This window comes from Protomyctophum parallelum (genome assembly GCF_964188405.1).
Source record: "Protomyctophum parallelum genome assembly, chromosome: 18".
NCBI classification, from domain to species: Eukaryota; Metazoa; Chordata; class Actinopteri; order Myctophiformes; family Myctophidae; genus Protomyctophum; species Protomyctophum parallelum.
Window position 1 is genome coordinate 31,189,094 of NC_139716.1, and position 24,183 is coordinate 31,213,276.

Here is a 24,183-nt window from a genome sequence, read left to right on the forward strand (position 1 = left end):
TAATCTTCTCCTACACACTCACCCTTTGTTTTGAATGCCCACTTCTTGAGTGTCTTTCTGTGTCCACAAGTCCCATTCCTCCTTTTGCCCCTCCAACACTGTGATACCTTCAGATTTTACTTTCTCTGAGTCATTGGATTGATCTACTTGTTGTGAGTTTATGGTTACATCCTGTGGAGCATGTGGGCTAGGCAATGTAAACTGTGGCATATATTGAATGTCCTTGTCTTCTTTCTCTGAGATTGGAATGCCCTGAACATTTGAATCCGTTGGGCATGCATCTCCTGATGGAGATGGTTCTATGGCCATGAAAGTATTTGGATCACCTGACCTATTGACTGCTGTGTCTTCATGTCCTGTAATCTCTCTCTGTGTCTTTTCCCTGATTGATCCAATACCAATGTCTCTTTCTTGTGCTGAAACATCATCTACCAAGCTAGAACCTTGCAAAACAACCGCAGAGGACATTTGCATTAGGGAAGTTGGCGATTCATTGGGTCGTGGGTAGGAAGGAAAACCAGGAATTGTTGCCTTGTTGGGGCATGTTGGTTTTAAGGCCACGCCACTCCTATCAATCGATGGAATCCCAATAATTGGGGATTTCTTTGGACAAGATGGCACAATACTTGCCATACTTGGAAGTATTTCTACTTTACGCTGTGGAAGTGATGGAAAGCCAGGGCTGAGAGCAATGGCTGGGCAAGATGGGACGAGAGAAACCATTTCCTTAATTACATCCTTTTCTATAGAATCATAATAGACCTGAATTGGGCTGCATTCTCTAAACTGTTCTATCCTGTCTATTGGCTTCTCCCAGAGTACAGTATCAGTCTCTACAGTTGACCTAGTTTCTCTAGTATCAACAATAACTGAACATCTTGAAGGGAAACCAATTATAAAAGACTTTCTTGGGCAAGTTGGCAGCAGACGTGCCATGTCTGGCTCTTTCCCCAGCATGACATCCACAGCTTGTGGTTGTGGAGCAGAAGGAAATCCAGGGATGGCAGCTTGTTGAGGGCATGATGGCTGCATACTGAGCATTGCTTTTCTGTCTCTCAAGGACATTTCCGGGACAGCATAATCTTGGTAAGCATGTCCCTGTCTTCTACTCAACAGGTTCTCCTTCTCCCAGGCAACATTCCAGTCATAGTGTCCAGACATCAGATGTCTTGCAGGCAGACCTGGAATTTTTGTGTGCTCTGGGAGAGTAGGTAACATTTTTTGCATGTTTGGCGTACCTTTCACAGTAACTGTTTTTGCCTGCCCGTGCCAAAGTAACTTAGAGGGAATTCCCTGAATACAAGATTTCTTGGGACATGGCGGTAACATCGACAACATAATTTTAGACATTGCTTTGTCATGCGTTGACCTTTGGCCATGTATAATGCTATGTATTTTTGCTTTACCTGATGTCCTCTCCCAAAAGGGCCTTTTATTCATATGCCAAATGTCTGACTCGATGGGACATCTGGACGGTACACCGGGAATTGTAGAACATTTTGGACAAGTAGGCAGAAGACTGACCATACTTGGTATATCAGCCACCACTACCTGATGTGGTGCAGATGGAAAACCTGGTAAACGTGACTTTCCTGGGCAGGATGGCAATATGGATACCATATTTCTGACCCTTTCACTATCAAAGTAGTGGGAGTCAACATCCTCTAAATGTAACATAGCTTCAGTATTCTTGTGTCTAGTGAATAATAACATCTTTCTATCCAATGGCCATTCGGCTGCTTTAGTATGTTCTATAAGTGGCATTCCCGGCACTCTAGATATCCGTGTACAAGTAGGCAGTAAATTCACCATACTGGGGACATTAGCCAATAACTGCCTGGGAGAAGAAGGAAAGCCTGGTATAATGGCCTTCTCTGGGCATGTTGGTGAAATTGCAACCATACTTTCAGCAATGTTCTTATCAAGAATGAAAGGAACATTTATAATGTGTACTTCCTTTTTCTCCAATGGTTTTTGCCACACTGGCCATTTTCCTACAACCCATTCATTGTCAGTCGTCAAACAGACCCTTTTGGAAGGCAAACCAGGCATGCTACTATGGCTGGGGAACGAGAGCATAACATTTATCATAGAGGGTTCTTGTCTGGGAGCGGAAGGAAAGCCAGGACTTATGGTTTTTGGGGGGCAAGATGGCAACATATCTACCATGCCTTTCAAGAATTGTTGGTCTTTTGAACCCCACTGCACTATACAAGCTTGTCTTTTCATCAATGGTCTTTCCTTAACTAATGTGTTCAGAGCCTGCCAATATTTGTCCTCAAAATTAATTAGATGTATAGATGGTATGCCAGAAACCTGTGCTCGTTTAGGGCATGTTGGTACAAGCCTCATACTTGGTGCAAGTTTCTGGGGTGCTGAGGGGAAACCTGGAATAACAGTCTTTTCAGGACATGAAGGTAACATGGCTACTGAATTTAACATCATGGTTGCCATTACTTTCAACATGAGAGGGTCCTGATAATGACCAATGTGTAAATAAGGCCCTTCTCTATTCTTCAATGGTCTGTGCCAGAGTGGACCTCTGCCTACATTCCAGTCCTCTTCTCCATGTGTAACAGACATTTTAGATGGTAAACCTAAAGCTCTGGATACTCTGGGGCATGTAGGCATAATGCTAACCATGCTAGGGTCTGCCCTTGGTGCAGAGGGGAAACCTGGCATACTAGCTTGTCTTGGGCAAGATGGCATCATTGTTACCATGACTTTCAGCATTTCAGGATCCTTGTAAGTGGTGTCCTGAAAATTACCAAACCATGTACCAAGTCCCTCTCTCTCCCTCAATGGCTTTTGCCACAGAAGACTTCTTCGATCAACACTCCAGCATTCTTCTCCAAGTAAAACAGACAATTTAGAAGGTAGACCTGAAATGCTGGATACCCTGGGGCACGTAGGCAGAATCTTGTCCATTTTGGGCTCTTTTTTAGGTGCAGAAGGGAAACCAGGGATTGTTGCATTACTTGGGCAAGATGGAGTCATAGCTGCCATGTTCAACAATTCTTTCTCGCTACCCTGACTGAAAGGAACTATCTGAAACAACATAACATGTTTCCTTAGTGGCTTCTCCCATAATGGATGTTCATTAACGATCCAGAGTTCATCTCTTAATGGTTCTTTAGAAGGTAACCCAGAGACTCTTGTTTGGCTAGGGCAGGTGGGCATAATGTTAACCATGCAAGGATCTTTCCTTGGCGCGGAGGGGCAGGTGGGCATAATGTTAACCATGCAAGGATCTTTCCTTGGTGCGGAGGGGAAACCTGGCATACTAGCTTGTCTTGGGCAAGATGGCGTCATTGTTACCATGACTTTCAGCATTTCAGGATCCTTGTAAGTGGTTTCCTGATAATTAGAAATCCTTGTACTAAGTCCCTCTCTCTCCCTCAAAGGCTTCTGCCTCAGAAGACATCTATCCACACTCCAACCTTCTTCTCCAAGTAAAACAGACAATTTAGAAGGCAGACCTGGAATGCTGGCTACTCTGGGGCATGTAGGAAGTAGGTTAGCCATGCTGGGCTCTTTTCTAGGTGCAGAGGGGAAGCCAGGGATGGTGGCCTTCCTTGGACAAGATGGTAGCATATCTACCATATCCTTTACATGTTGCTTATCCTTGTGTAACCTGTCCTGAACCAGACAAGTATGTGTTCTCAATGGTCTGTCTACAGGTAATCTGCTCAATGTGTGCCAGCTGTCATTGTGTGTGTTCAATATTTGTCTAGATGGCATGCCTGTAATAATAGTCTGTTTGGGACATGTAGGGAGAAGGCTTACCATACTTGGTGTAGTCTGTTTGGGACATGCAGGGAGAAGGCTTACCATACTTGGTGTATGTGCAATATTCTGTAAGAATGCAGAAGGAAACCCCTTCATGCTGGTGCTTCTAGGACATGTTGGCAACATGGCCACCATGGCATTCCTCATTTCAGCACCATTCACAGTATGCTCCTGAACAAAAGACATTTGTGAAATGCACCCCTCTCTTATCTGCAATGGTTTCCTCCAGAGAGAACATCTGTCCACAACCCAGGTCTGAGATATAATCACTGATCCCCCAGAGGGTAAACCTGGAGTCCTGGCAACTCTGGGACAGGTTGGTAGAAGGTTAGCCATATTTGGTTCTTTCCTTGGAGCAGAAGGGAATCCAGGAATACTGGCAGATCTGGGGCAGGATGGTGTCATGTCCACCATCTTTGCAATCACTGCACTGTCTTCATAATGTGCACTAGCACAATCCAGAAGCCAGACCAATGCCAGTCTATTACAGAGAAACTTCTCCAACAGTACTTTCTTATCAACAGACAAAGCTACAACTTGTGACTGCTCTACAGATGGCAAACCATGAATGATGGAACGCAGTGGGCATGTTGGTACTAGTTTAGTCATACATGGGGCTCTATCTTTTGTGTCAAGTTTAGGCTCTAAGGTAGATGGTATGCCAGAAACAGAGCTTTCCTGCCTACAAAATGAGACAACTTCCAGAGCAGTTTTATGTTCATACTTTTCTTCTATACTAACAACAGAGCTTGGAGTCAAAACCGGCTGGTTTTCTCTCTGCCCAGTGCTTGCCCAGAGTGCTATTTCATCTTCACGTGAAACCACAGCTTCAGCTTCCTCTATCGCCACAACCACTTTAGATGCCAAATCAGGTACATTGGAAGAAACTGCTGTGCAAGAGAGTGCAAGGTTCACATTAGATTGTATCACATGTGTCTCCAGTTTGTCTATGCTAGACTCTGGGGGTGCTGAGGGGAGGCGGAGACCGAGATCAGCAGTTACTCTTGGAATAATTGGCACAGAGGTAGCCAGACTTTCCATCTGTGTTTGGCTGACAACTGCTTTTTGAACAGTAGGTGTGACTTCTTGGACTTCTTGTTTTGGCTTCTCGGACTGTGGGCATTTATCAGAGGTCTTGCTCATCGATGCAGAACTGACCCCTCTGGAATGAGCCAGTGCCAAGCTAGCCAACCTCTCATTTCTGAAGGGACAAGGGACACCAAAGGATGGATGTCAGACCAAAAAGCTCAGCTTCTCCAAAATCATGAGTTTCGTGAGCAAGACTACAAGACAATTAATTTTGCTTTTAATATCCAAAATAACATATTTACTTATAGAACTCATGTGATCACACCAATATAGGAACCTCTCTGTCTATAATCTGATCAAAACTAATCAGTTTTGAAAGTGGTGTATGCAATGACCAAACACCACACTTACCCCACATCCATAGGTGTAGCTTCACATCCCCCTTTGAGGACAACATCTTTCATATCCACTCCAATTCTCTGCTTTGTGCCCTTTTCAAGGGTTTGAGCTATTTTTGGCGAGTGTGCCAAGATGGGGTTAACTGGTCTGGAAGTTAGCGTGGTGCTGGTGGGAGAGACAACCATCGTACTTTGTTGTGTAGCGACAGCAATCGTACTGTGAACAGGCTTTGATTGGGCTATAGGAGTCCCTAACTTTATGGACATCTTGGTCAAGTGACTCTTCGATTTGACCAAAGGCTGATGGGCAGAAGTAGACACGTTCTCAGGAAAACCAGGCCTTTGCTCGGGTGCAGGGGGCAGTGGCCGGGATGTTGGTGGTGGGCCTTTAGGGAGAGCCCTTGTCGGCTTTGTCTCTGCCTGATGCCTCTTGGGGGGGTTTGGCATCTCAAAATACTGGGGCCCCGGGGCTGAAGGTGCTCTGGGACTAAAGGACAGAAGAGAGGTCATGCCTCTCAGGGCTGGCGGTCAAACAAATGAAGCTCACAATTTACGAGATCAATGGAGGAGATTAAATCTATGCAACACTAAGCAGTCAAATCCAGGTAGTGACCCCCAACTCTCAGTCAAAGTGTATCATAGAGCTCCATGTGACTCACATGCATATGAGTAGTAGGGAAAATAACTTACGGGTGTGTTCAGATATAGCGCACTATGCAATACAAACTAATACGTGAGTGTTCTCCCGGTGCGCACACCCTACGTTATTTCAAGGGCCAACTAACACTACTAGTAGCTAAGCTTACTTCAGACAAAACTTCCAATCAAACAAGCAGGTAGTCATACCAGTCAAGTGCCACATAATGGATGAAAAAAAATCACTGTTCTTGGCCAAGCAGCAGTAATCCTCCAACATTATAACAGCATAACAAACTCACACACATCACCACTAACCACATGAAACAGATGCATAGTTTTTGTTTATACATTTGGCATAAATGCGTTTTTTAATATAAGTCATGGCTATTTTTCAAGCAGCCATGCAAGCGAACTGCTGAGTGAGTCCAAGTCACATACCGTCAACATACCCTATAGTCATGAGTCTGTAAGCAAAACTTCCGAAATGTGTCTAACCTCCAATTACGGCAAATAAATGAAAAGGAGATTCAGTGATATCCACCGTAAAGCACCATAAAAATAGTTTTGATATCTGATATCACTCAATGAAAATAACAAGACATAACAGACACATTTTTACAGAGGTCTTTAATCATCTTGTAGCATGTTTGTATTATGACTTTAGAGTCTGGCCCAGTATGATTATATGGTTACAATAGTGGTTTAACAATAATGTGTTAATGTTCAATGGAGATGATGCAGTTAAGGCCACATCCACCACTCCATGCATGAAAGACATCCGCAATCAACAATAGCAACCACCTTTTTTTGTTTGTTCACTTACCTTGCAGATGATCTTATGCTCCTCTTCTCATAAGGCCTTTGACTGCTGACCATTCCAGTGGGTCCGGGTTCAGTGGCTGGACAGTGACATATTTAGAGATCCATTGAGTCATACATAGCACAACATAATAGCAAACACAATCAAATGTGACCATAAATACAAAGGGAAAGGTTGAAGCAATAATATGCTCACTTGTGGTTGATGGGTAATCCTCCTCTGTCAGTGTGCTTAACAGCCTCTGATATTCTAAGGAAAAAGAAAAAAGAAGATATTTGTTTAAATCCATTTTACACACAGAAGAGCGGAACATTCTGACCTGCAACAAGCAGTCATGGTTCAAATGCTTTAATGAAAGCTACCAGCTGGGGGAGCCATATGCTGGGGTGTACACTTTGCAGTACAAAGCAAATAGATTCAGGGAATGTTGAACATTCCCTGAGTCTAATCAAGAAGGAACATGTTGGTTCCTTTTTGATGTTGTACCTGCATCTTGGTCAGAGAGGGAAGATATGGCCTCTGATGCTCTGGGAGGAACTGGAGGGGGAACGGGGGGAATTTGAGCCTGGCCAAGGGGCACAGAACAGGGGCTGAGAGGAGCAGGTGAGGAGGGGGTCTCTTCTGGAGAGGTTACCGGGGGTCTCCAAGAGGGGACATATCCAGGGGGCCTCTTGTTTGTCTGGTCCAAAGACATGCCCATAGGAGGACCAACTGAAGCAGGCAGGGTAAAACATGGAAGAGCGAAGGTAAGATAGAAAGATAGTGACAGTGAGGGGACAATTCAAGGAGTGAAAAATAAAAGTATAACTTTAAAACCAATTCAGCAGACATTGTTTTCCATGCTTTCGGCAGACGCTATAAGCTCAGTGTGTATACCTGACTGCACGGCAGACGGCAGAGAGGGGAGTTCAACGCAGAGAGCAGCGGACAGAGACGAGGAGACAGAACGAGAGGCAGGGGAGGCGCTGGACGAAGCGGGAGGAAGGGGAGGACACGGGACAGTAGCCGAAGGAGGAGGGGAGGGGGTGCGATGGGCAGCGAGGGGGGGCATACATTCAGCGTCTGGGACAGAATCAGAGCTAGGAGATATTAGGGAGCTAGACAAGGGCACGATACAAGAGGATTTAGACCCAAGGGAGGGAGAGAGCTCAGCGGGTTCAGCGGGCGACAAGGCCATGCTCGTGTCGGCCTCGGACAAAGCAGCATTACATATCGTCTCTATGCCCGGCTCTGTCCGCAGGGACGACGCAGGCTGCCCGGGGTCAGGGGGACAGGGACGCAAAAACTTGGGGGAGAGTTCGGGCTCGGCTAGAGGGGCCTGACATTTGGGAGGCCTCCATTCACTTTGCCAGGGAGCTGGGAGAGAGAGAGTATAGACAGAACAGAATGGAGGGATACAGGGAAATAAAGAGAGTGAAGCATTAAGAAAAGAAAAGAAAGGCGTGGAGAGAGCATTGGAGAGAAGGAGTCATGGGACACATGCACACAGATTATCCAGTGGTTTCATAGGTTAGTAAGTTAAGGACAAGTTAAAGGGAAGAAAGAGAGAAAAGTCAAAATAAAAATATATAAGTTATTCTAGATTAAACTTAAATACTGGAAAACGATTAATTTTGAAATCTATCAGCAGATATTTAATTGATATTGTTATTTCTTTTCACAAATTAACATAAATTATGTTATGGTGATGTCATGATCTGACAGGCAGCCATTATGAAAAATGCCCTGCTACACAGTAAAATGTGTTGATTTGAAGTGTTCATTTAAAGCTGAAAGTGTACAAATTGATTTTGTAGAGATCCATTTCTCATAATATACACTGTATATATTTTAGGCATTTAGGTGTGAATTACAAAGTTAAGTAAATCAGTAAATTAATTTTACTTAATGCACTATAAAACTTAGGCCCTCATTTATCAATTTTTTTTCTTCTTTTTACATGTATATACATACAGTTTTATATTAACATTTTAGGAGTGAAAACATATGTTTAGATGCTTGTGACAGCGTGTCAGCAGTTCAGACAATGCTGCTCCGCTTGTGTACGACAGAAAAACAGCCGAGGACAAAGCGTACGACAGCTCCCGACCAGACGTGATTTTTGTCCTGGCACACGTTCAATTTCAAGCTTTGGCGGAAATGGTAAATGCCGACAATTGCGGTAATTACGGCGTGCACCCATATTTTGGCGTACGCACGGTTGATAAATGAGGGCCTTAATGCGGGAATGGGTGCATCTCTACATTACACAGCATCTCGAGTCCCACCACTGTGGCTCTGCACGGGGTACCTGTGTCCGGGGCAGATGGCAGGCTGGTGGGCCTGGTGAGGCCCTGGGAAGTGGGGTGAGCCGTGGCTCGACTGGGAATGGGGGGAGGCTGAGAGGTCAGAGAGGTGGAGGGAGAGGAGGTGTGAGACCTCCAGGCGCTAGATCGAGCTGCAGCGTAAGTGGCTTGGAGGAGAGAGGAGGATGGCAAAAACGAGAAGGAAATAATAAAATTGAAATGAATTAAAAAGGAGGAGAGGTAGTGAATAGAAACAGGTGACGATAGCATGCATCTTTAACCTTGGGGATTAGCCAATAGGAAATACAATAAACAGGCTTCTTATTTTTTCATTTTTTTGTATACCCATACATACACGTAAATAATCAGACTGACAGCGTCAGCTATTCAGATGTTTTGTTTTGTTTTCCCCCTGGAGACATGCTCAAACCGTCTAATGAATTAAAAACAAATAAGCTCTAGTACCTGATTCTGGGATGTCAGAGATGGGGGGAGAGTGGACAGGTGGGACAGAAGCAGCAGCAGCAGCAGCAGGGGGAGAAGATAAGGCAAAGGTGGTGAGCTCAGGGAAGGAGCCGGAGAGGGCTTTGGGAGCGAGGGGGGTGAAGGAGGGAAGAGCAGGGGGGCCCTGCAGGAACTCCACGGGAGAGGACTCGCTGTGGAAGCTATGTGGTCTCCGAGGGAGAGAGGCGGCCACTAAGGAGACCATACGGGGCACAAGTCAGCATCATAGCGTACCATCCCAATTTAACATGAACACTCTGAATTACAGCTTTGGATCTCTCACGCTCTCTACTCATATCAGGAATATTTGGAATATCTGTCCTGATTCAACAATTTAGCTCTTTCGTTCTACCTCTATTCTTTCTTCCCTTTCTTGAAAACGGCAAATGCCTTTTTATTTTACACCTGTAAACCTGTGATGTGACAATAAAGTAGCTGTGTTGAAGTTGAAATAGTATATTCCAATGTTTCTCAATAGCGGGTGCGGGAACTACCCGGGGTTATATAAAAATAATGGTAATTATTGCATATCAATTTCAAACTGGGGGTCCACGGAATGAGTTTAATTAGAATTAAATTATTTTACTGTATAGTAGGGATGTTAATAGTTCATCGTTAATCGATTAATCGCCGCTAAGAAATTATGCGGTTCTATCATTGGGCGGTTTTATGTGAACGTAATGCTGTCTGCATGCGCACAGCTGAGGAACGCACATGTGGGCCTGTTAAAAACCACCTTGGTAGTCACAGAAACATCTCTGCTTTTGCATATGATGTGACAGACAATTCAGTGCACTTTTCATTTTATCCCTCATACAAAGATGCCATTGCCTGACATGTATCGCAAATAGTCAAATAAATATTTGACTAAGGAATATAATATGCCTTTTGTATTCTTTCTGTATATCAGCAAAATGTTTATTTCTATGTTGGACATTGAGGGAAATTAAGATTCTCAGATAATTAAAAAAGAGCTGCTTATCAACTAACCGGTTAATCGATCGATAAGGTTATCAAAACGTATCAATTATCAATTAATGAATGAATTGATAATTCCCATCCCAGCATCCCTATTGTGTAGAAAGTTAACAACGGGCGGAGCCAAGTGCCATAAATATGCCATTGGACAGATGAGCACATTCGCTGGCAAGCTGGACCTGCGCTATGGAAACGAGGCAATTACTCTCCGAAACTTGGTAATAAATGTCAAACAGATAGGAGTGGAGAATGTGATTATGCTGGACCATTCTGTTCATTCCTCTGCACTCTGACATGGGCTTACTTATTAAAACAGCAGAGGGTGGTCTAAGAGCGTGAAAGATGCATACAGTATTACATAACTCCAAATCATCAGCCGACACTGTCCAACAATCTCTTTGGAGAGAGAGCTAAATCAATTAGTTTAAAGCCCACCTCCACTATTCTTAGCGTTTTACAGCTGTTTAATGTGTTCCACTGCCAACCTATCATGGTTCCAAAGGCACCATAGAACATTTCTGATAAGCACACATTTCCAACTCCTGCTGGTATTTGTCTGAAAGAAAGTGTGTTATCCAGATCCCATGGTCCGGAAGGGAGGGTCGAACTGAGTCCGGCCAGCTGGTTATCAATACTGTAGGGAGTGTAGGCTATACTGGTTTGAATTTAACTTTATGTTATAGGTGGAATTTTCTTTCACAAGAATCAACCTAGTCCTCCTTTGTCTTTCACAAGAACTCAACCTAGTTCTCCTGGTTGCCATAGCGACCTGATGTATGCGGTTTGGTATGGAAGACAATTGGGTGAAAAGCAAAGTTGTCTGGACACCAGGGGCTTTAAGAGTTATGGATGTATGTATGTGTACTAGTGTGTGTGAACAAATCAATTACTATTTCAGCTAAGACTATAAAGCCATCTGGACCATTCACAGCAATGGCCTGCATGTTATTTTAACACTGAATGTGTAAAGCCATTTTTACACGGTAAGTGTTAAATTAACATTCAGGATTTCGCTGTGCACAATTCCCGATAACGACTGGGCCATATAAGAATTAGAACTATGCATACTAGTACAAAGGATTGTGAACAAATACAGACATCAAATGCATAAAAAAGGGAACAGCATTGGTGTCTCAGCCAGTACCTGAGCCTGCACCAGGCTGGAAGATTTTAGGCAGGGCAGGTGGGTGAGCGCGGGTAAAGGCTGGCAATGAGTAGGCATAGACAGAGGGCCGTTGGCTGGCATCGGTCAGCCTGGTGCGGGGGAGAGATGCCACCGGGGCAGAGGGGTTTAGGGGTAATGGGGGTACGGGTAGTGGTGGGCGTGACAGTACAGGGACGACGGTGCCACCAGAGCTCCTATCCATCTCTGAGTGACAGGTGAGAGGAAGGGATGGAGTGACATATGGAAGGGAAGAAAAGAGGAAGGAAGGAGTAGAGAAAAAGCCATCAAAGAAATGACATTATGGAACTTACAGAGACACAGAGAAAGACAAAGCAGAGGAAAGGGTATGATACGTGGGAAAATAATAGAAGATATGTAGGAATGGACAGGAATAGTACTCAGATACTCATCCAGAACTATTAAACTACATGTAGGAATCTTATTCAGTAGCTTCATACCAGGACTGAAAGTAAGTGGAAAACAACTAATCACTCAAGTAGTCTCTTGATAGCCTCGCGTAGCCAGCCTTCATCTGCCATTGCAATGCCCTCCAGGCAGATTAAGTCTGGCCCCTCTCAATTGTGCCGAAATGGTGACGAGCCAACCAGATTCGTCTGGAACCAGGCGGGACATTGCAGGAAAAAAATCGAACACTGAGAGGGACGAGACTAATATCCACGCGGTGATATTAGCATCGCTGCTCAAGGCTAGTCTCTCCCAGTCTGAGTCTCACACTAAGTCCTCACTCACACCTATACATCTAGCATACAACAATGTTTTATGGTAGATGTAAACAAAGGGTAAGTGTCCTGGCCGCTTCCAATGGAAGTCACATGGTTTGACACAACATTTTTGCTGTACGGCTTTCGGCTGTGTTTCGACTGCCCCCCTCCCCCTCATACAACTAAAATGTTGTGTCAAACCATGTGACTCCCATTGGAAATGAATCGCGGGCTTGCATCAGTCAACAAGTCTCATGCATCAGCTATACAACAATCTGTTGTGTGTGTGAGTGAGTGTGAGCGAAGCCTAAACCCTTTGATCTGGTTTAAGGCCCGCCCTTCCACATCCAATAATCCACACGTACAGACAAGTGCACATCGTTTCCGTACCAGCTCTAGAGTCTCTCTAGACTAAGACCTAGACCAGGATCAGAAGCCCTGCAAAGCAACGCTATCCATTCCCAACGACCCAAGAACAGCACATGATCACGGAACGGAAGTTACCTGCGGGGCCCGAGTCAAACACAGGCCTCCAAGCCAGATCCTGTACCCTCATGGTAGGAGGGCCAGGGCCTTTCAGAGCAGAGGACAGGCAGCAAGGGGGCAAAGGGACAGGAAGAAGAAGGAAATCACAGAGAAAACATATTTAAAATAGCAGAAAAGGTAAAGAGGTTAGAGGAGCCAGCAGTTTAGATAGCAGCAGTTCAAAGCAGCATAAAGGCTAAGGAGGTGAAAGGTGACCCCCCCTTGGCCTGGAAGCCCTGGGCTGCAACTGGAGAGGGGCTGCAAAACGTCCTCACCGGCGCGTGGCTGCCGTTGTGCAATCATTTCCAGAATCAAAATCCTCGATTTAGACCGTGCACGTGTGCAGTATGACGCCACGCAGTGGCAGACGCATCCAATGGCAGCGTGTGTACAAGTGTTTTTGTTTTGTTACCATCTTTTTCTCTGCATGTGATCTTGCACTTAATCCATAGGGCAGGCTGAGTGATAATACCTCAGCGTTTGGGCCTTAGCGTTTGGTTCCCCTTAGCTGACCGGGAATCTCACTACTGTCACTAGAGCTCATACAGTGATCTATACTTAGTTGGGTGCCAGTGTAACACCCCCAAAATAGCAAACATTTACATTACATTCGCCTCACGTGTCATATATGATCAGGCATCTCTCTGTCAGCTTCCTAAAAGATGAAGATAACTTTTTTTCTTTTCTCCCTTTCTTTAATTTTAGAGTTGCCAATTATTATATTTTTTTACCCCTTTGTCTCCCCAATTTAGTTTGTTGTGATATACTACTGACTCACCTGCCAGTGAGAAGCCCTCACCGGGAGGACGTAGAACCTACTCCTCGTTAAGAGGTGCCACCCCCAGCCTGTAGGAATACATGGAATGACCTAGTATATTCCTCCCCGAACATGGGCCAATCGTGTTTGCATTGGCGCCCGACATGGCTGCACCACGGTGGATTCGAACCCACAACCTCTGTGGTGGTGGTGGACAGGGACTTTACCACTGCGCCACCCAAGCGCCTGGAGATTACTTTAATTTCAATGTACACAAGTACAATTTAAATATGTTTTCGCATATTGAATATGAATACTACTTAGAATATGAATATCCAAGTCGTCAGAGAGGTCAGAGTGCAGGCATGCATGCAGTCAGTGCCAGCTGGATCAGTTTGGGGGTTCAGTGCCTTGCTCAAAGGGCACTTCGTTAGAAATGGTGGGCACAGAAGATGTATTACCAGCCACCAGCTCACAACTGGAATACACCCTCTTGTCGGTACCGGGTTTGAAACAGTGACCTTTCGTTTACTGGCCGGCCACTTTACTTCTTGGCCAACCTGCCTCTAAATAAAGACAAACTGGGGACCTGACATTCCTCTCTCCTTTAAAAGACAAAACAGTCTTTTGTTTTTGTAAGTTCACGAGTATCTGAGTACAACGGCAGAAGATATACACATGGTAACTAATTTTTATATGCTCCTGTTGGGGGGGTTTGTTATTGTGTTTGTGGTAATAATTACTAAGGACGCCGAGTGCCTGTGTGAAATATGAGGTGCTGGCATAAGCAGGGAGATCTTCACCGGTAACAGGAATAGCGTGTCCAACTCCGACACCGGCCTTCCTGTCCTCGGCACCTTCCTCGTCGCTGTCGTTGAAATCGTCCAGGTTTCCGATGTCACTTTGCTTCAAGCTCATCAGACTAGCCAAGCTCTGCATGTCCTCATCTCTATGGCAGACGGAGAAACGAGCAGATATTGTAAACTCTACCCTTAAATGTGGTCAGAGACACCACGTTTTTCTTTTGTCAATAATTTTAAGTTAGAAAAGCTGTAAGGAGACAGTAAAGAGAAGAGATGACAGTTCCTGAGATCGATTTGAACCCCTGATTAGTGTGGTTCACTACAACAACCCAGAACATGTCTGACTCTGAACTCAATCACAGCAAAGCCTAACAGTTTCACATAATTGTTATTTATTTAACCTATATTTAACCAGTAAAAACACATTGAGACAAGAGATCTCTTCTTTCAAGCGTGAACTGGCCACGAGGCAGAATAAAACTACATGTCTTTGTCAAACATACACAACAAAACAAAAAAACAATAGGACAGATGTACAACATGTAAACTTACAAAGAGGCTGAACACCAAAAGGTTGTCGAGTTAATAAAGACCAACTGACTGCAGCGTACAAAGTACAATGATGAGTCCTGAAAGGTGAGCTTGTTATGAATCTCAGTGGTAACTGTCTTCGAGAGGAACGGGCCAAACAAGCCTTTCAATCTATAACCTAATAATATGACCATGAATAATAATAACCAATATGAAAATGTGGTGGATGTGGTGGTGACTTACGTGGCTTTGCCTTCTTTGAGGAACACACAGGAGAGGGTCAGTTTCAGCGTGGCCTCGACCACCTTCACCGACAGGGGTTTGAGCTTCAGCGTGAGGTCATATTGGGCCGGCGTGGCGCTGGCATACTTCTTCATGTTAACGTCGACGGACGCCAACACTTTCCTCCGGCCTTTAGACTCCTGGTGAGCAGAGAACAGTGCTTATCTCATCTCTTCTCTACCGGTTAAACATCCTCGATGGACTAAAGAGGTCCATCAAGGATGTTTTAGGGAAAAAATCGCTTTCGTGGTAGGGGGCTTTCTGACAAATGACTTTCCCAAGGTGTTTACATTAAGTGACACAAACAGAGAGATGGAGAATACAAGGAGGGACACGTTTGCAGAGAGGACTCACATGTTCAATGACAAAAGTCCAGTCTTTGTCTTCAAACTCTTCCGCAGTAGGGTCCTGTTGAAAAAAAGTATACGAGCATAAATCCTTAACTTCCGGTTCAGATTCCCACGAGACACATCCGAGCCACAGTTGCGTCGGGTTGTGGAGACTGTACTGTACCTTGAAAAGTGTGACGGTGATGTCCACGCTCTCTGGCACTGACCAGACCACCATGCCTCTGTAGGGGTTCTTGATACCTGGCTGCCAGCCATGGAGCTGGACACAATGAGAAGATAACCAGATGATTAATACAGGTTAAAAAATATATATATATATATATATATATATATATATATATATATATATATTCTAAATCAGTGGGTTTTAACTATTTTCTGAAAAACCTATAGATGTTTGACCCCCAGAATGATACATGACCCCCAGAATGATACACCTCAAAATATGTTGTTCCAGGGGCCCCCCAGAAGCAAAGATTTTAGCTAAAAACGTTCGCTCTGAAAGAATATATATATATTCAAAGATTTGCACCACATTTTCACGATTTCTCAAAAATAGCAGATCTACAAGCTCGTAGCGCAGCACTCTGTGCCAGAATGGGTTGAAGTGGTTAAAAGCTATGGCGACACAGATCCGTCTAAATGGGTTAAATTAACACTTTTTCTGTGAAACTGTCTACATTTAGACCTATTAGACATAGGTCACTATACTCACTAGGGGAGTGTAAATAACTACCTGGTCCAATCGAAAACTACCAATGAATAAATTGGATCACCGGGCTTTCCCTGGGCTTTCCCCACTGCAAAGCTTTCATATTCATCTCATATTTACAGTTAGCAAACAATCAGTGAAATAAATCTACTGCAATGTTGACCTACAGTATCTGTCTTTAGCTCTATACTGTACACACGATACATCCACCTATTGAGGATTATCATCCTTTATCTTTTAGTTTCATGCAATATTCCTCTCTGCCGTGGTCTTCTCATCCCATACCTTGGTGCACTGTCGTCGGTTCCTCCTGATCCACACCACTCTCAGTTTGTCTGGTTGCCTGGAATTGGAGCAGAGCACACACACTGTAAGGAGTGAGCAGTTCACAGGCTACCACAATCTTGTCATATGTCATGTAGTTTGCGATCACCTGCAGTATCAGATTGCTTTTTCCACATGGCCAGTTAATGAACAGGCCATATTGTCACTGTCGAGCAGAAACCTTGTACCTTGTACCTATCTCCATATTTCATAATTTTACCTTTTTTCATAAATTAATAGCTTATTTTATTCTTCATCATCGGACACTGATGTGGAACAATAGCCAATCTGTAAAATCACAGCCAGTCGCAATGTGACCTTGTAGTCAGATCTGCTATTTTCACAATTTTTTTAATGTTTTTTTTTTTTGTCACATAGAATCATGGCATGCCCAGAAAATAGATATGGTAAACCGTTATTTTTTTAAGTATGACATTGGATGAATTGGAACACAGCCTCAGGATTTATTTTTTTCCATTTCATAGTAACGGTTTTGGACATAATGTACAAAGAAAGACAGACAGACAGACAGACAGACAGACAGACAGACAGACAGACAGACAGACAGACAGACAGACAAACAAAACGCCATGGCTCCAATGTGGATGTCCATCAGTCATCTAATGACGTCAGTCGTCTATGATAAAGACTTCAAATTTGAGCGAGGTTTCAGCGCAATCAGAAAAGTATTAAACTAGCGAAATAAATGGAAGTAATTCAGTGACAACGGCAGCATGCACACAACAAGGTCTAGCTGGCACGGATCAGCTCAGTGGTTTGTGAGATTAGCTCCGGACAGAATCAGGGGACTTTCAAATGAGGGTGTTGCCGATATACAAGCTGCAGAATAATCAGGCCCGAGAACATCTGCTTGCTCTTTCTTAAAAACAGCAGAGGGGCTGTGAGCAGGATGTTAGTCCTCAGCCAGGTGAAAATGAACATCTTATGACTCCATAGCGACAATGACATGGCTGAATAAGATCAACATCTCTTTGTGTGTGTGTGTGTGTGTGTGTGTGTGTGTGTGTGTGTGTGTGTGTGTGTGTGTGTGTGTGTGTGTGTGTGTGTGTGTGTGTGTGTGTGTGTGTGAGAGAGAGAGAGCGAAAGAGAGAGAGAGGGGGGGGGGGTAGGTGAGAGATACAAGAATAAATACTAGTAGACAGGAATGACAACAATTAGTTTGAATATGTAACAGACTCAGGTAAACATATCCTGTCCACTCCTGTCCACTTCATTTACCTGGGAGTTTGTGGTAGCGGTAAGGATGTACATTCAGATTAGTATCAGGAAATGCCTGACCAAGAAAAACGTGTGTGCACTGTAGATGTCGGTCATTCTTTAAATTGTGTGTGTGTACACAGCGATCAATAGGACAGAATGAAACACGATTTGGTCCATGCAGTGAAATAGATGTTGTTAATACTTTAATGGTCCTCTGCTGCTAAAAGAGATATAAAAAGAAATCCAGCTAGCATAAAATAGAGATTGCTCTTTTAACCAATTAACCAATAAATGTTGCAAGGATGCGCCACAGTTAACTGTAGAGGCTAGAACATGTAGTCTAGTCAAATACTTAAAAAATATATATTATGTGTTTTTGTACATGATGTTTAACCTACAGTATATTATCTATAAATTGTTGGCATCTTAATAGTGCAATTTAGATTTAGTAGACTAACGAGTGTCAGTTGTTGTTTGTATGAATATAGTACGTTGTATGTTGTTTTCCATTTCATAGTAACGGTTTTGGACATAATGTACAAAGAAAGACAGACAGACAGACAGACAGACAGACAGACAGACAGACAGACAGACAGACAGACAGACAAACAAAACGCCATGGCTCCAATGTGGATGTCCATCAGTCATCTAATGACGTCAGTCGTCTATGATAAAGACTTCAAATTTGAGCGAGGTTTCAGCGCAATCAGAAAAGTATTAAACTAGCGAAATAAATGGAAGTAATTCAGTGACAACGGCAGCATGCACACAAAAAGGTCTAGCTGGCACGGATCAGCTCAGTGGTTTGTGAGATTAGCTCCGGACAGAATCAGGGGACTTTAAATGAGGGTGTTGCCGATATACAAGCTGCAGAATAATCAGGCCCGAGAACATCTGCTTGCTCTTTCTTAAAAACAGCAGAGGGGCTGTGAGCAGGATGTTAGTCCTCAGCCAGGTGAAAATGAACATCTTATGACTCCATAGCGACAATGACATGGCTGAATAAGATCAACATCTCTTTGTGTGTGTGTGTGTGTGTGTGTGTGTGTGTGTGTGTGTGTGTGTGTGTGTGTGTGTGTGTGTGTGTGTGTGTGTGTGTGTGTGTGTGAGAGAGAGAGAGCGAAAGAGAGAGAGAGGGGGGGGGGGTAGGTGAGAGATACAAGAATAAATACTAGTAGACAGGAATGACAACAATTAGTTTGAATATGTAACAGACTCAGGTAAACATATCCTGTCCACTCCTGTCCACTTCATTTACCTGGGAGTTTGTGGTAGCGGTAAGGATGTACATTCAGATTAGTATCAGGAAATGCCTGACCAAGAAAAACGTGTGTGCACTGTAGATGTCGGTCATTCTTTAAATTGTGTGTGTGTACACAGCGATCAATAGGACAGAATGAAACACGATTTGGTCCATGCAGTGAAATAGATGTTGTTAATACTTTAATGGTCCTCTGCTGCTAAAAGAGATATAAAAAGAAATCCAGCTAGCATAAAATAGAGATTGCTCTTTTAACCAATTAACCAATAAATGTTGCAAGGATGCGCCACAGTTAACTGTAGAGGCTAGAACATGTAGTCTAGTCAAATACTTAAAAAATATATATTATGTGTTTTTGTACATGATGTTTAACCTACAGTATATTATCTATAAATTGTTGGCATCTTAATAGTGCAATTTAGATTTAGTAGACTAACGAGTGTCAGTTGTTGTTTGTATGAATATAGTACGTTGTATGTTGTTTTCATGTTGTGATGATTTATGTGGGCCCTACTGTAGGAAGACTAGCGACCCGGAAGCTAATGGGGATCAGAATAAAGAATAAAGATTACGTATGTTCAACCTAGCGTCCTAATTTTGGGCATGTAGGTGAATATTCACGATGCAGCGTGTTGTGAGCTTGTAGATCGAAAACAGATATACAATGGTTAGAGCGACTATATATATATATATATATATATATATATATAAAAGAGAGAGAGAGAGAGAGAGAGAGAGAACTGAGCCGTTTGTGTGTCAGTCTGTTATGCACATAATAAGCAGGTTTGTTTTCTTTTCTACTGGTGTGTTCACTCCCCTCAGGGTAGTCAATGGAGGGCGTGGTCTAGCCACACACACAGAGCAACACGAATACATTCATCAGACACACTTCTCGCCTGTACCTGTATGCAGGGGCGTGACTAGCGTGACACAGACAACACAATTGCGTTGGGGCACACACACGTGCCCACGTGCGTGCCCTGCGGGGCACACACACACACGTGCCCTGCCCCCCCATTATCTCTGTCTGGTGTAGACAGTGTGGAGGAAGTTAGAAGAGGCGAGGGTGCCCTGTGGGCTCACCCAACTGAACTGCGCTGAGCTGTTTGTTTTTCCACCAACTGCTGCTGCTGCTCTGTTCACAATCGCGGGGCAGGTATACGTTCACAACTACAGTACAGTGCCCCACCGTTTTTAAAAGCGGTTTGGCCCGTCGTGTCGAGCCTGCGTGGGGGCCTACTGGTGGCTCGTTACGCCCGCTGCCTGTATGTCAGACTGGACAGCCACTTCCCGTCCCGTAGCTCACTTTCTATCTCAATTTTACGCTCGCATAGAGTTGAATCACTGATGATTTAGCGTTTTGTGTTTTACATAAAAGCCAACAACCATCATACCCGGATATAGCACAGTTGCTCATTTTCACCCGCAGTCCTCACAGGAAACACAAAACGGAAAAACAGAGTGTAGGAAGTGTAGGAACTCAGTGTAGGAACTGTAGAACTCAGTGTACTCAGTACTCAGTGTAGGAACTGTAGAACTCAGGGTACTCAGTACTCAGTGTAGGAACTGTAGAACTCAGTGTACTCAGTACTCAGTGTAGGAACTGTAGAACTCAGGGTACTCAGTACTCAGTGTAGGAACTGTAGAACTCAGGGTACTCAGTACTCAGTGTAGGAACTGTAGAACTCAGAGTACTCAGTACTCAGTGTAGGAACTGTAGAACTCAGGGTACTCAGTACTCAGTGTAGGAACTGTAGAACTCAGTGTACTCAGTACTCAGTGTAGGAACTGTAGAACTCAGTGTACTCAGTACTCAGTGTAGGAACTGTAGAACTCAGGGTACTCAGTACTCAGTGTAGGAACTGTAGAACTCAGTGTACTCAGTACTCAGTATAGGAACTGTAGAACTCAGTGTACTCAGTACTCAGTGTAGAAACTGTAGAACTCAGTGTACTCAGTACTCAGTATAGGAACTGTAGAACTCAGTGTACTCAGAACTCAGTGTAGGAACAGACATCAACAAACCTGACACTACACGTCACTTATGAACACACAGAAAAACAGTCTTTATAGTCTCAGGAGAAGCTCGTCACCCAACCAGGCTCAGCTGGTCCTCATGTGAAAGCAAGCCTGGTCTGGATTCAGAAGGATGGATATACCAAACAAACTATTCCAAGAAGTACTTGAAGAAGAAACGTGTCGGATTCATACGCCTCATCAAGGCTTTTATTGGGTAGGCCCTGGAATTATGATCGCTGGGAATATATTTTGGGTATTTCTTATTCTGGTCTGGGTTCCGGCCTAATGACTATACAAACCAGTGACTACAACATGATGTAAGATATACATATATATATATATAAATACATAAACCCGAAAAGGAATGCTTCCCAGGCTAGCCTCAGGTAGAAGGGAGAGTATGAGATTGGCTGAGGGGGTATAGGCGCAAGGCAAGGTAGGCAGAGGCACCCTTGTGGCAAAACAGTCACATCAGGGAGTGACAGATAAAAGCAAGTCTATTAGAGTTCAACAAGCAATTTAAAGGTGACATTGACCTTGCTGGCGTAAGCCCTTAATTCTTTCCGCAGAATTAATCTTTTCTATCCACTTAATTCATCATCACTGCTATAAATTTCTAGTTGGAAGATTTAGATCGCAGATGCCCTTCAGATGAGACCATGAAAGCATTGCAGTGATTTTCAACAAGAGTACATTTAGCAGATTGTGAACTCAAACAAAAGCTGCAACCAAACCCAAAATACAATACAAAACTATAATACATCAGCCAAAAGTAATTGATTTGCATCATAGTGTTTTATAAGATCAGTAACTATGAAGTGTGTGTGTGTGTGTGTGTGTGACTGTGTGTGTGTGTGCGTGTGTGTGCGTGTGTGTGCGCGTGTGTGCGTGTGTGTGTGTGTGTGTGTGTGTGTCTGATCTCACAAACCACTGGACCAATCATTGCGAAATGTATTGTGCTCACTCACTGGCAGTAAGACAAATACCGGAATATTTTTCACATACTTATCTCCACCAGGGGAGGTGATTGCATTTGTGATTGTTAATTGCTAATCTCGGCCACCGCTGGATTCATCTGCGTGAAACTTTACATCCACACTCCCAATAAGCCAAGAAATAACCCCCACACCAACCATTTACAAATCAGCCTCATGGTGGCGCTATAACACTCGCTGTCAGGCATCAGAGCCTATGGTATGCACCTTAACTCATCTGCCATTGACAAATACATTTGTCATTTCAATCCGAGACTGCACGCATAATCGTTGGTCATGTGGCGTTTTCAGTGTTTTAGTTTACGATAAGGGCGGCCGATCTTCCGCAACCTGTGAATTATCCTAGGACTTCCAATGAAGAGTACACCCAGAAATAACATGGTCTAAACAAACATTTTTAGTGAAAACAAGTTATATTCAACTGCCAATAACTAAAGAAGAGTATTGCAGTGACACACTTATTTTTCCCGATGAGGGTGGAGATCTGTCGTCTTTATTTGGTGGATGTTTGGCGTTTGCATAGTCATGGAGCGAAATGTTCTGCGTGGGTCTTGAAAGATTAGTAAAAACGCAAAAACATTGCTGGCAGTGTGGGCAGACTGCTCTTTAGAAACTCTGGCAGAGTTAACCACTCTGCTAGCAGCTGAGCCCGGGTAGTCAACCTGACCTGGCAGGGATTTGTGCACAGGAGCTTTTCTAGTTGTTTATACTTTTAGTTGTAACCTTTTTAAACTTGTAAGTTAATGGGAGAGGAAAATACCACAGTGTGTGACACATGTAACCTTATGGGTCTGAGCTAGAAAATGAACACTCAGGATTTAACAGTGTACTGAGGAGAGGGTATGTGACTGTGTGGACATTCACTCTGGGACTTCTCGTGTTGCATTCATGACACTTATAGCAACTGTGGGGATTGGGGAGAAAGGCCAGCGTGAGAGAGAGGGACAACACACTCACAGAAATAGAGAATGGCAGAGTCACTGGACCGTCAGCCAACCAGTCACTAGAAGCTTAACGGCAATCCTACACCACCTGTTGCTCTACTTGCCATGAGGAGGTTAGTGTGTTGTATACGTGTTATGAAGTCAATTAAGGGTGGCCAAGGTTATCTACAGTGACAGTCCTGCTCCATTAGGCAGCGTGTGAGTTGACCATAAACGATTATAGGTCACATACTGTGTTGATATTATCTGCTACTGTAGTGTTTCGATGGATCCAGTCTTTAATCTTTACTGTGAATTAAGTAATAACAGATTGTCATATCTATGCGGTGCCCCACACACACACACACACACACACACACACACACACACACACACAGTCTCTCTCCATTACGCTTCTACTCTCAATCAGTTATCTTTTTGACAAGGGGTAACAGTCAAGACGATCCACATTTCACACATTCCGCTACAGAGGAAACATAAACAACAAGCGTTTATCCACTCTACGTAGCAGATCCGACATGCAGTGCAGTCTGCACTGAGGTGAGGGGTGAACTAGGCCATGAGCTAGCTCTGACATAACTGACATGAAAATGTGGGCCTCTGCTCTGCAACCCTGCAAAAATGAAAGGTGGCAGGGTTGATGGGGAAGAATCATAGAGTTATAATATATCAGGTAGAATATAGATATTACGGAGACTGTCCCGTAAACTGTATGTAAACATGCGTAAATCCCACAATAACTGGTGCAAGTCCATCCACAGTCAACACACTTGGCGTGTTGGTCAACACACTTGGTGTTGCACAACAACGCACTGAACACGCTGCTCTCTTGCGTCAGCATAAGAGCATAGCTAGTTAGCTCAAATAGATGTTAAAAATGGATTTGCATCCGGGCCGACGTGTTCACACATAAGTGTGTGACCGGGTACAGGACACAAATATACTGTAATTATGAGAGCCACCCAATGCATAGTCCCACGTGGCCAGACTGTTGCCTCTCGCAATTTTCGAACGCTTCCGTCATAAAGTCTGGAGCAACGGAAGCTCTATCATGAGTAAAATATATAGCGGAAATGGAGCCTCCTCGCCACTTTTGTTTTGTCTTTACAGTCGTGCACATTTATCCTAAT

General features: G+C 43.9%; 1 protein-coding gene across 12 annotated transcripts in view; it reads right to left on the bottom strand.

The window, feature by feature from the left end:
* The window catches only part of ehbp1l1a (EH domain binding protein 1-like 1a), a 56,804-nt gene that overhangs the window by 24,936 nt on the left and 7,685 nt on the right, over positions 1-24,183 (bottom strand). For 4 of the 12 annotated variants that reach the window (XM_083789085.1, XM_083789086.1, XM_083789083.1 and 1 more), the window contains exons 2-16: positions 16,575-16,632; positions 15,741-15,836; positions 15,582-15,635; positions 15,189-15,367; positions 14,415-14,560; positions 12,834-12,902; positions 11,587-11,811; positions 9,426-9,656; positions 8,966-9,127; positions 7,552-8,031; positions 7,162-7,386; positions 6,871-6,924; positions 6,679-6,754; positions 5,230-5,703; positions 23-4,990 (exon numbers count right to left, since the gene is read on the bottom strand). In XM_083789085.1, coding sequence (XP_083645211.1) covers positions 23-4,990; positions 5,230-5,703; positions 6,679-6,754; positions 6,871-6,924; positions 7,162-7,386; positions 7,552-8,031; positions 8,966-9,127; positions 9,426-9,656; positions 11,587-11,811; positions 12,834-12,902; positions 14,415-14,560; positions 15,189-15,367; positions 15,582-15,635; positions 15,741-15,836; positions 16,575-16,632 — 7,497 coding nt within the window. The remainder of the gene's footprint in view (positions 1-22; positions 4,991-5,229; positions 5,704-6,678; positions 6,755-6,870; positions 6,925-7,161; positions 7,387-7,551; positions 8,032-8,965; positions 9,128-9,425; positions 9,657-11,586; positions 11,812-12,833; positions 12,903-14,414; positions 14,561-15,188; positions 15,368-15,581; positions 15,636-15,740; positions 15,837-16,574; positions 16,633-24,183) is intronic. The other 8 variants (XM_083789082.1, XM_083789081.1, XM_083789080.1 and 5 more) reach the window with 5 other exon arrangements.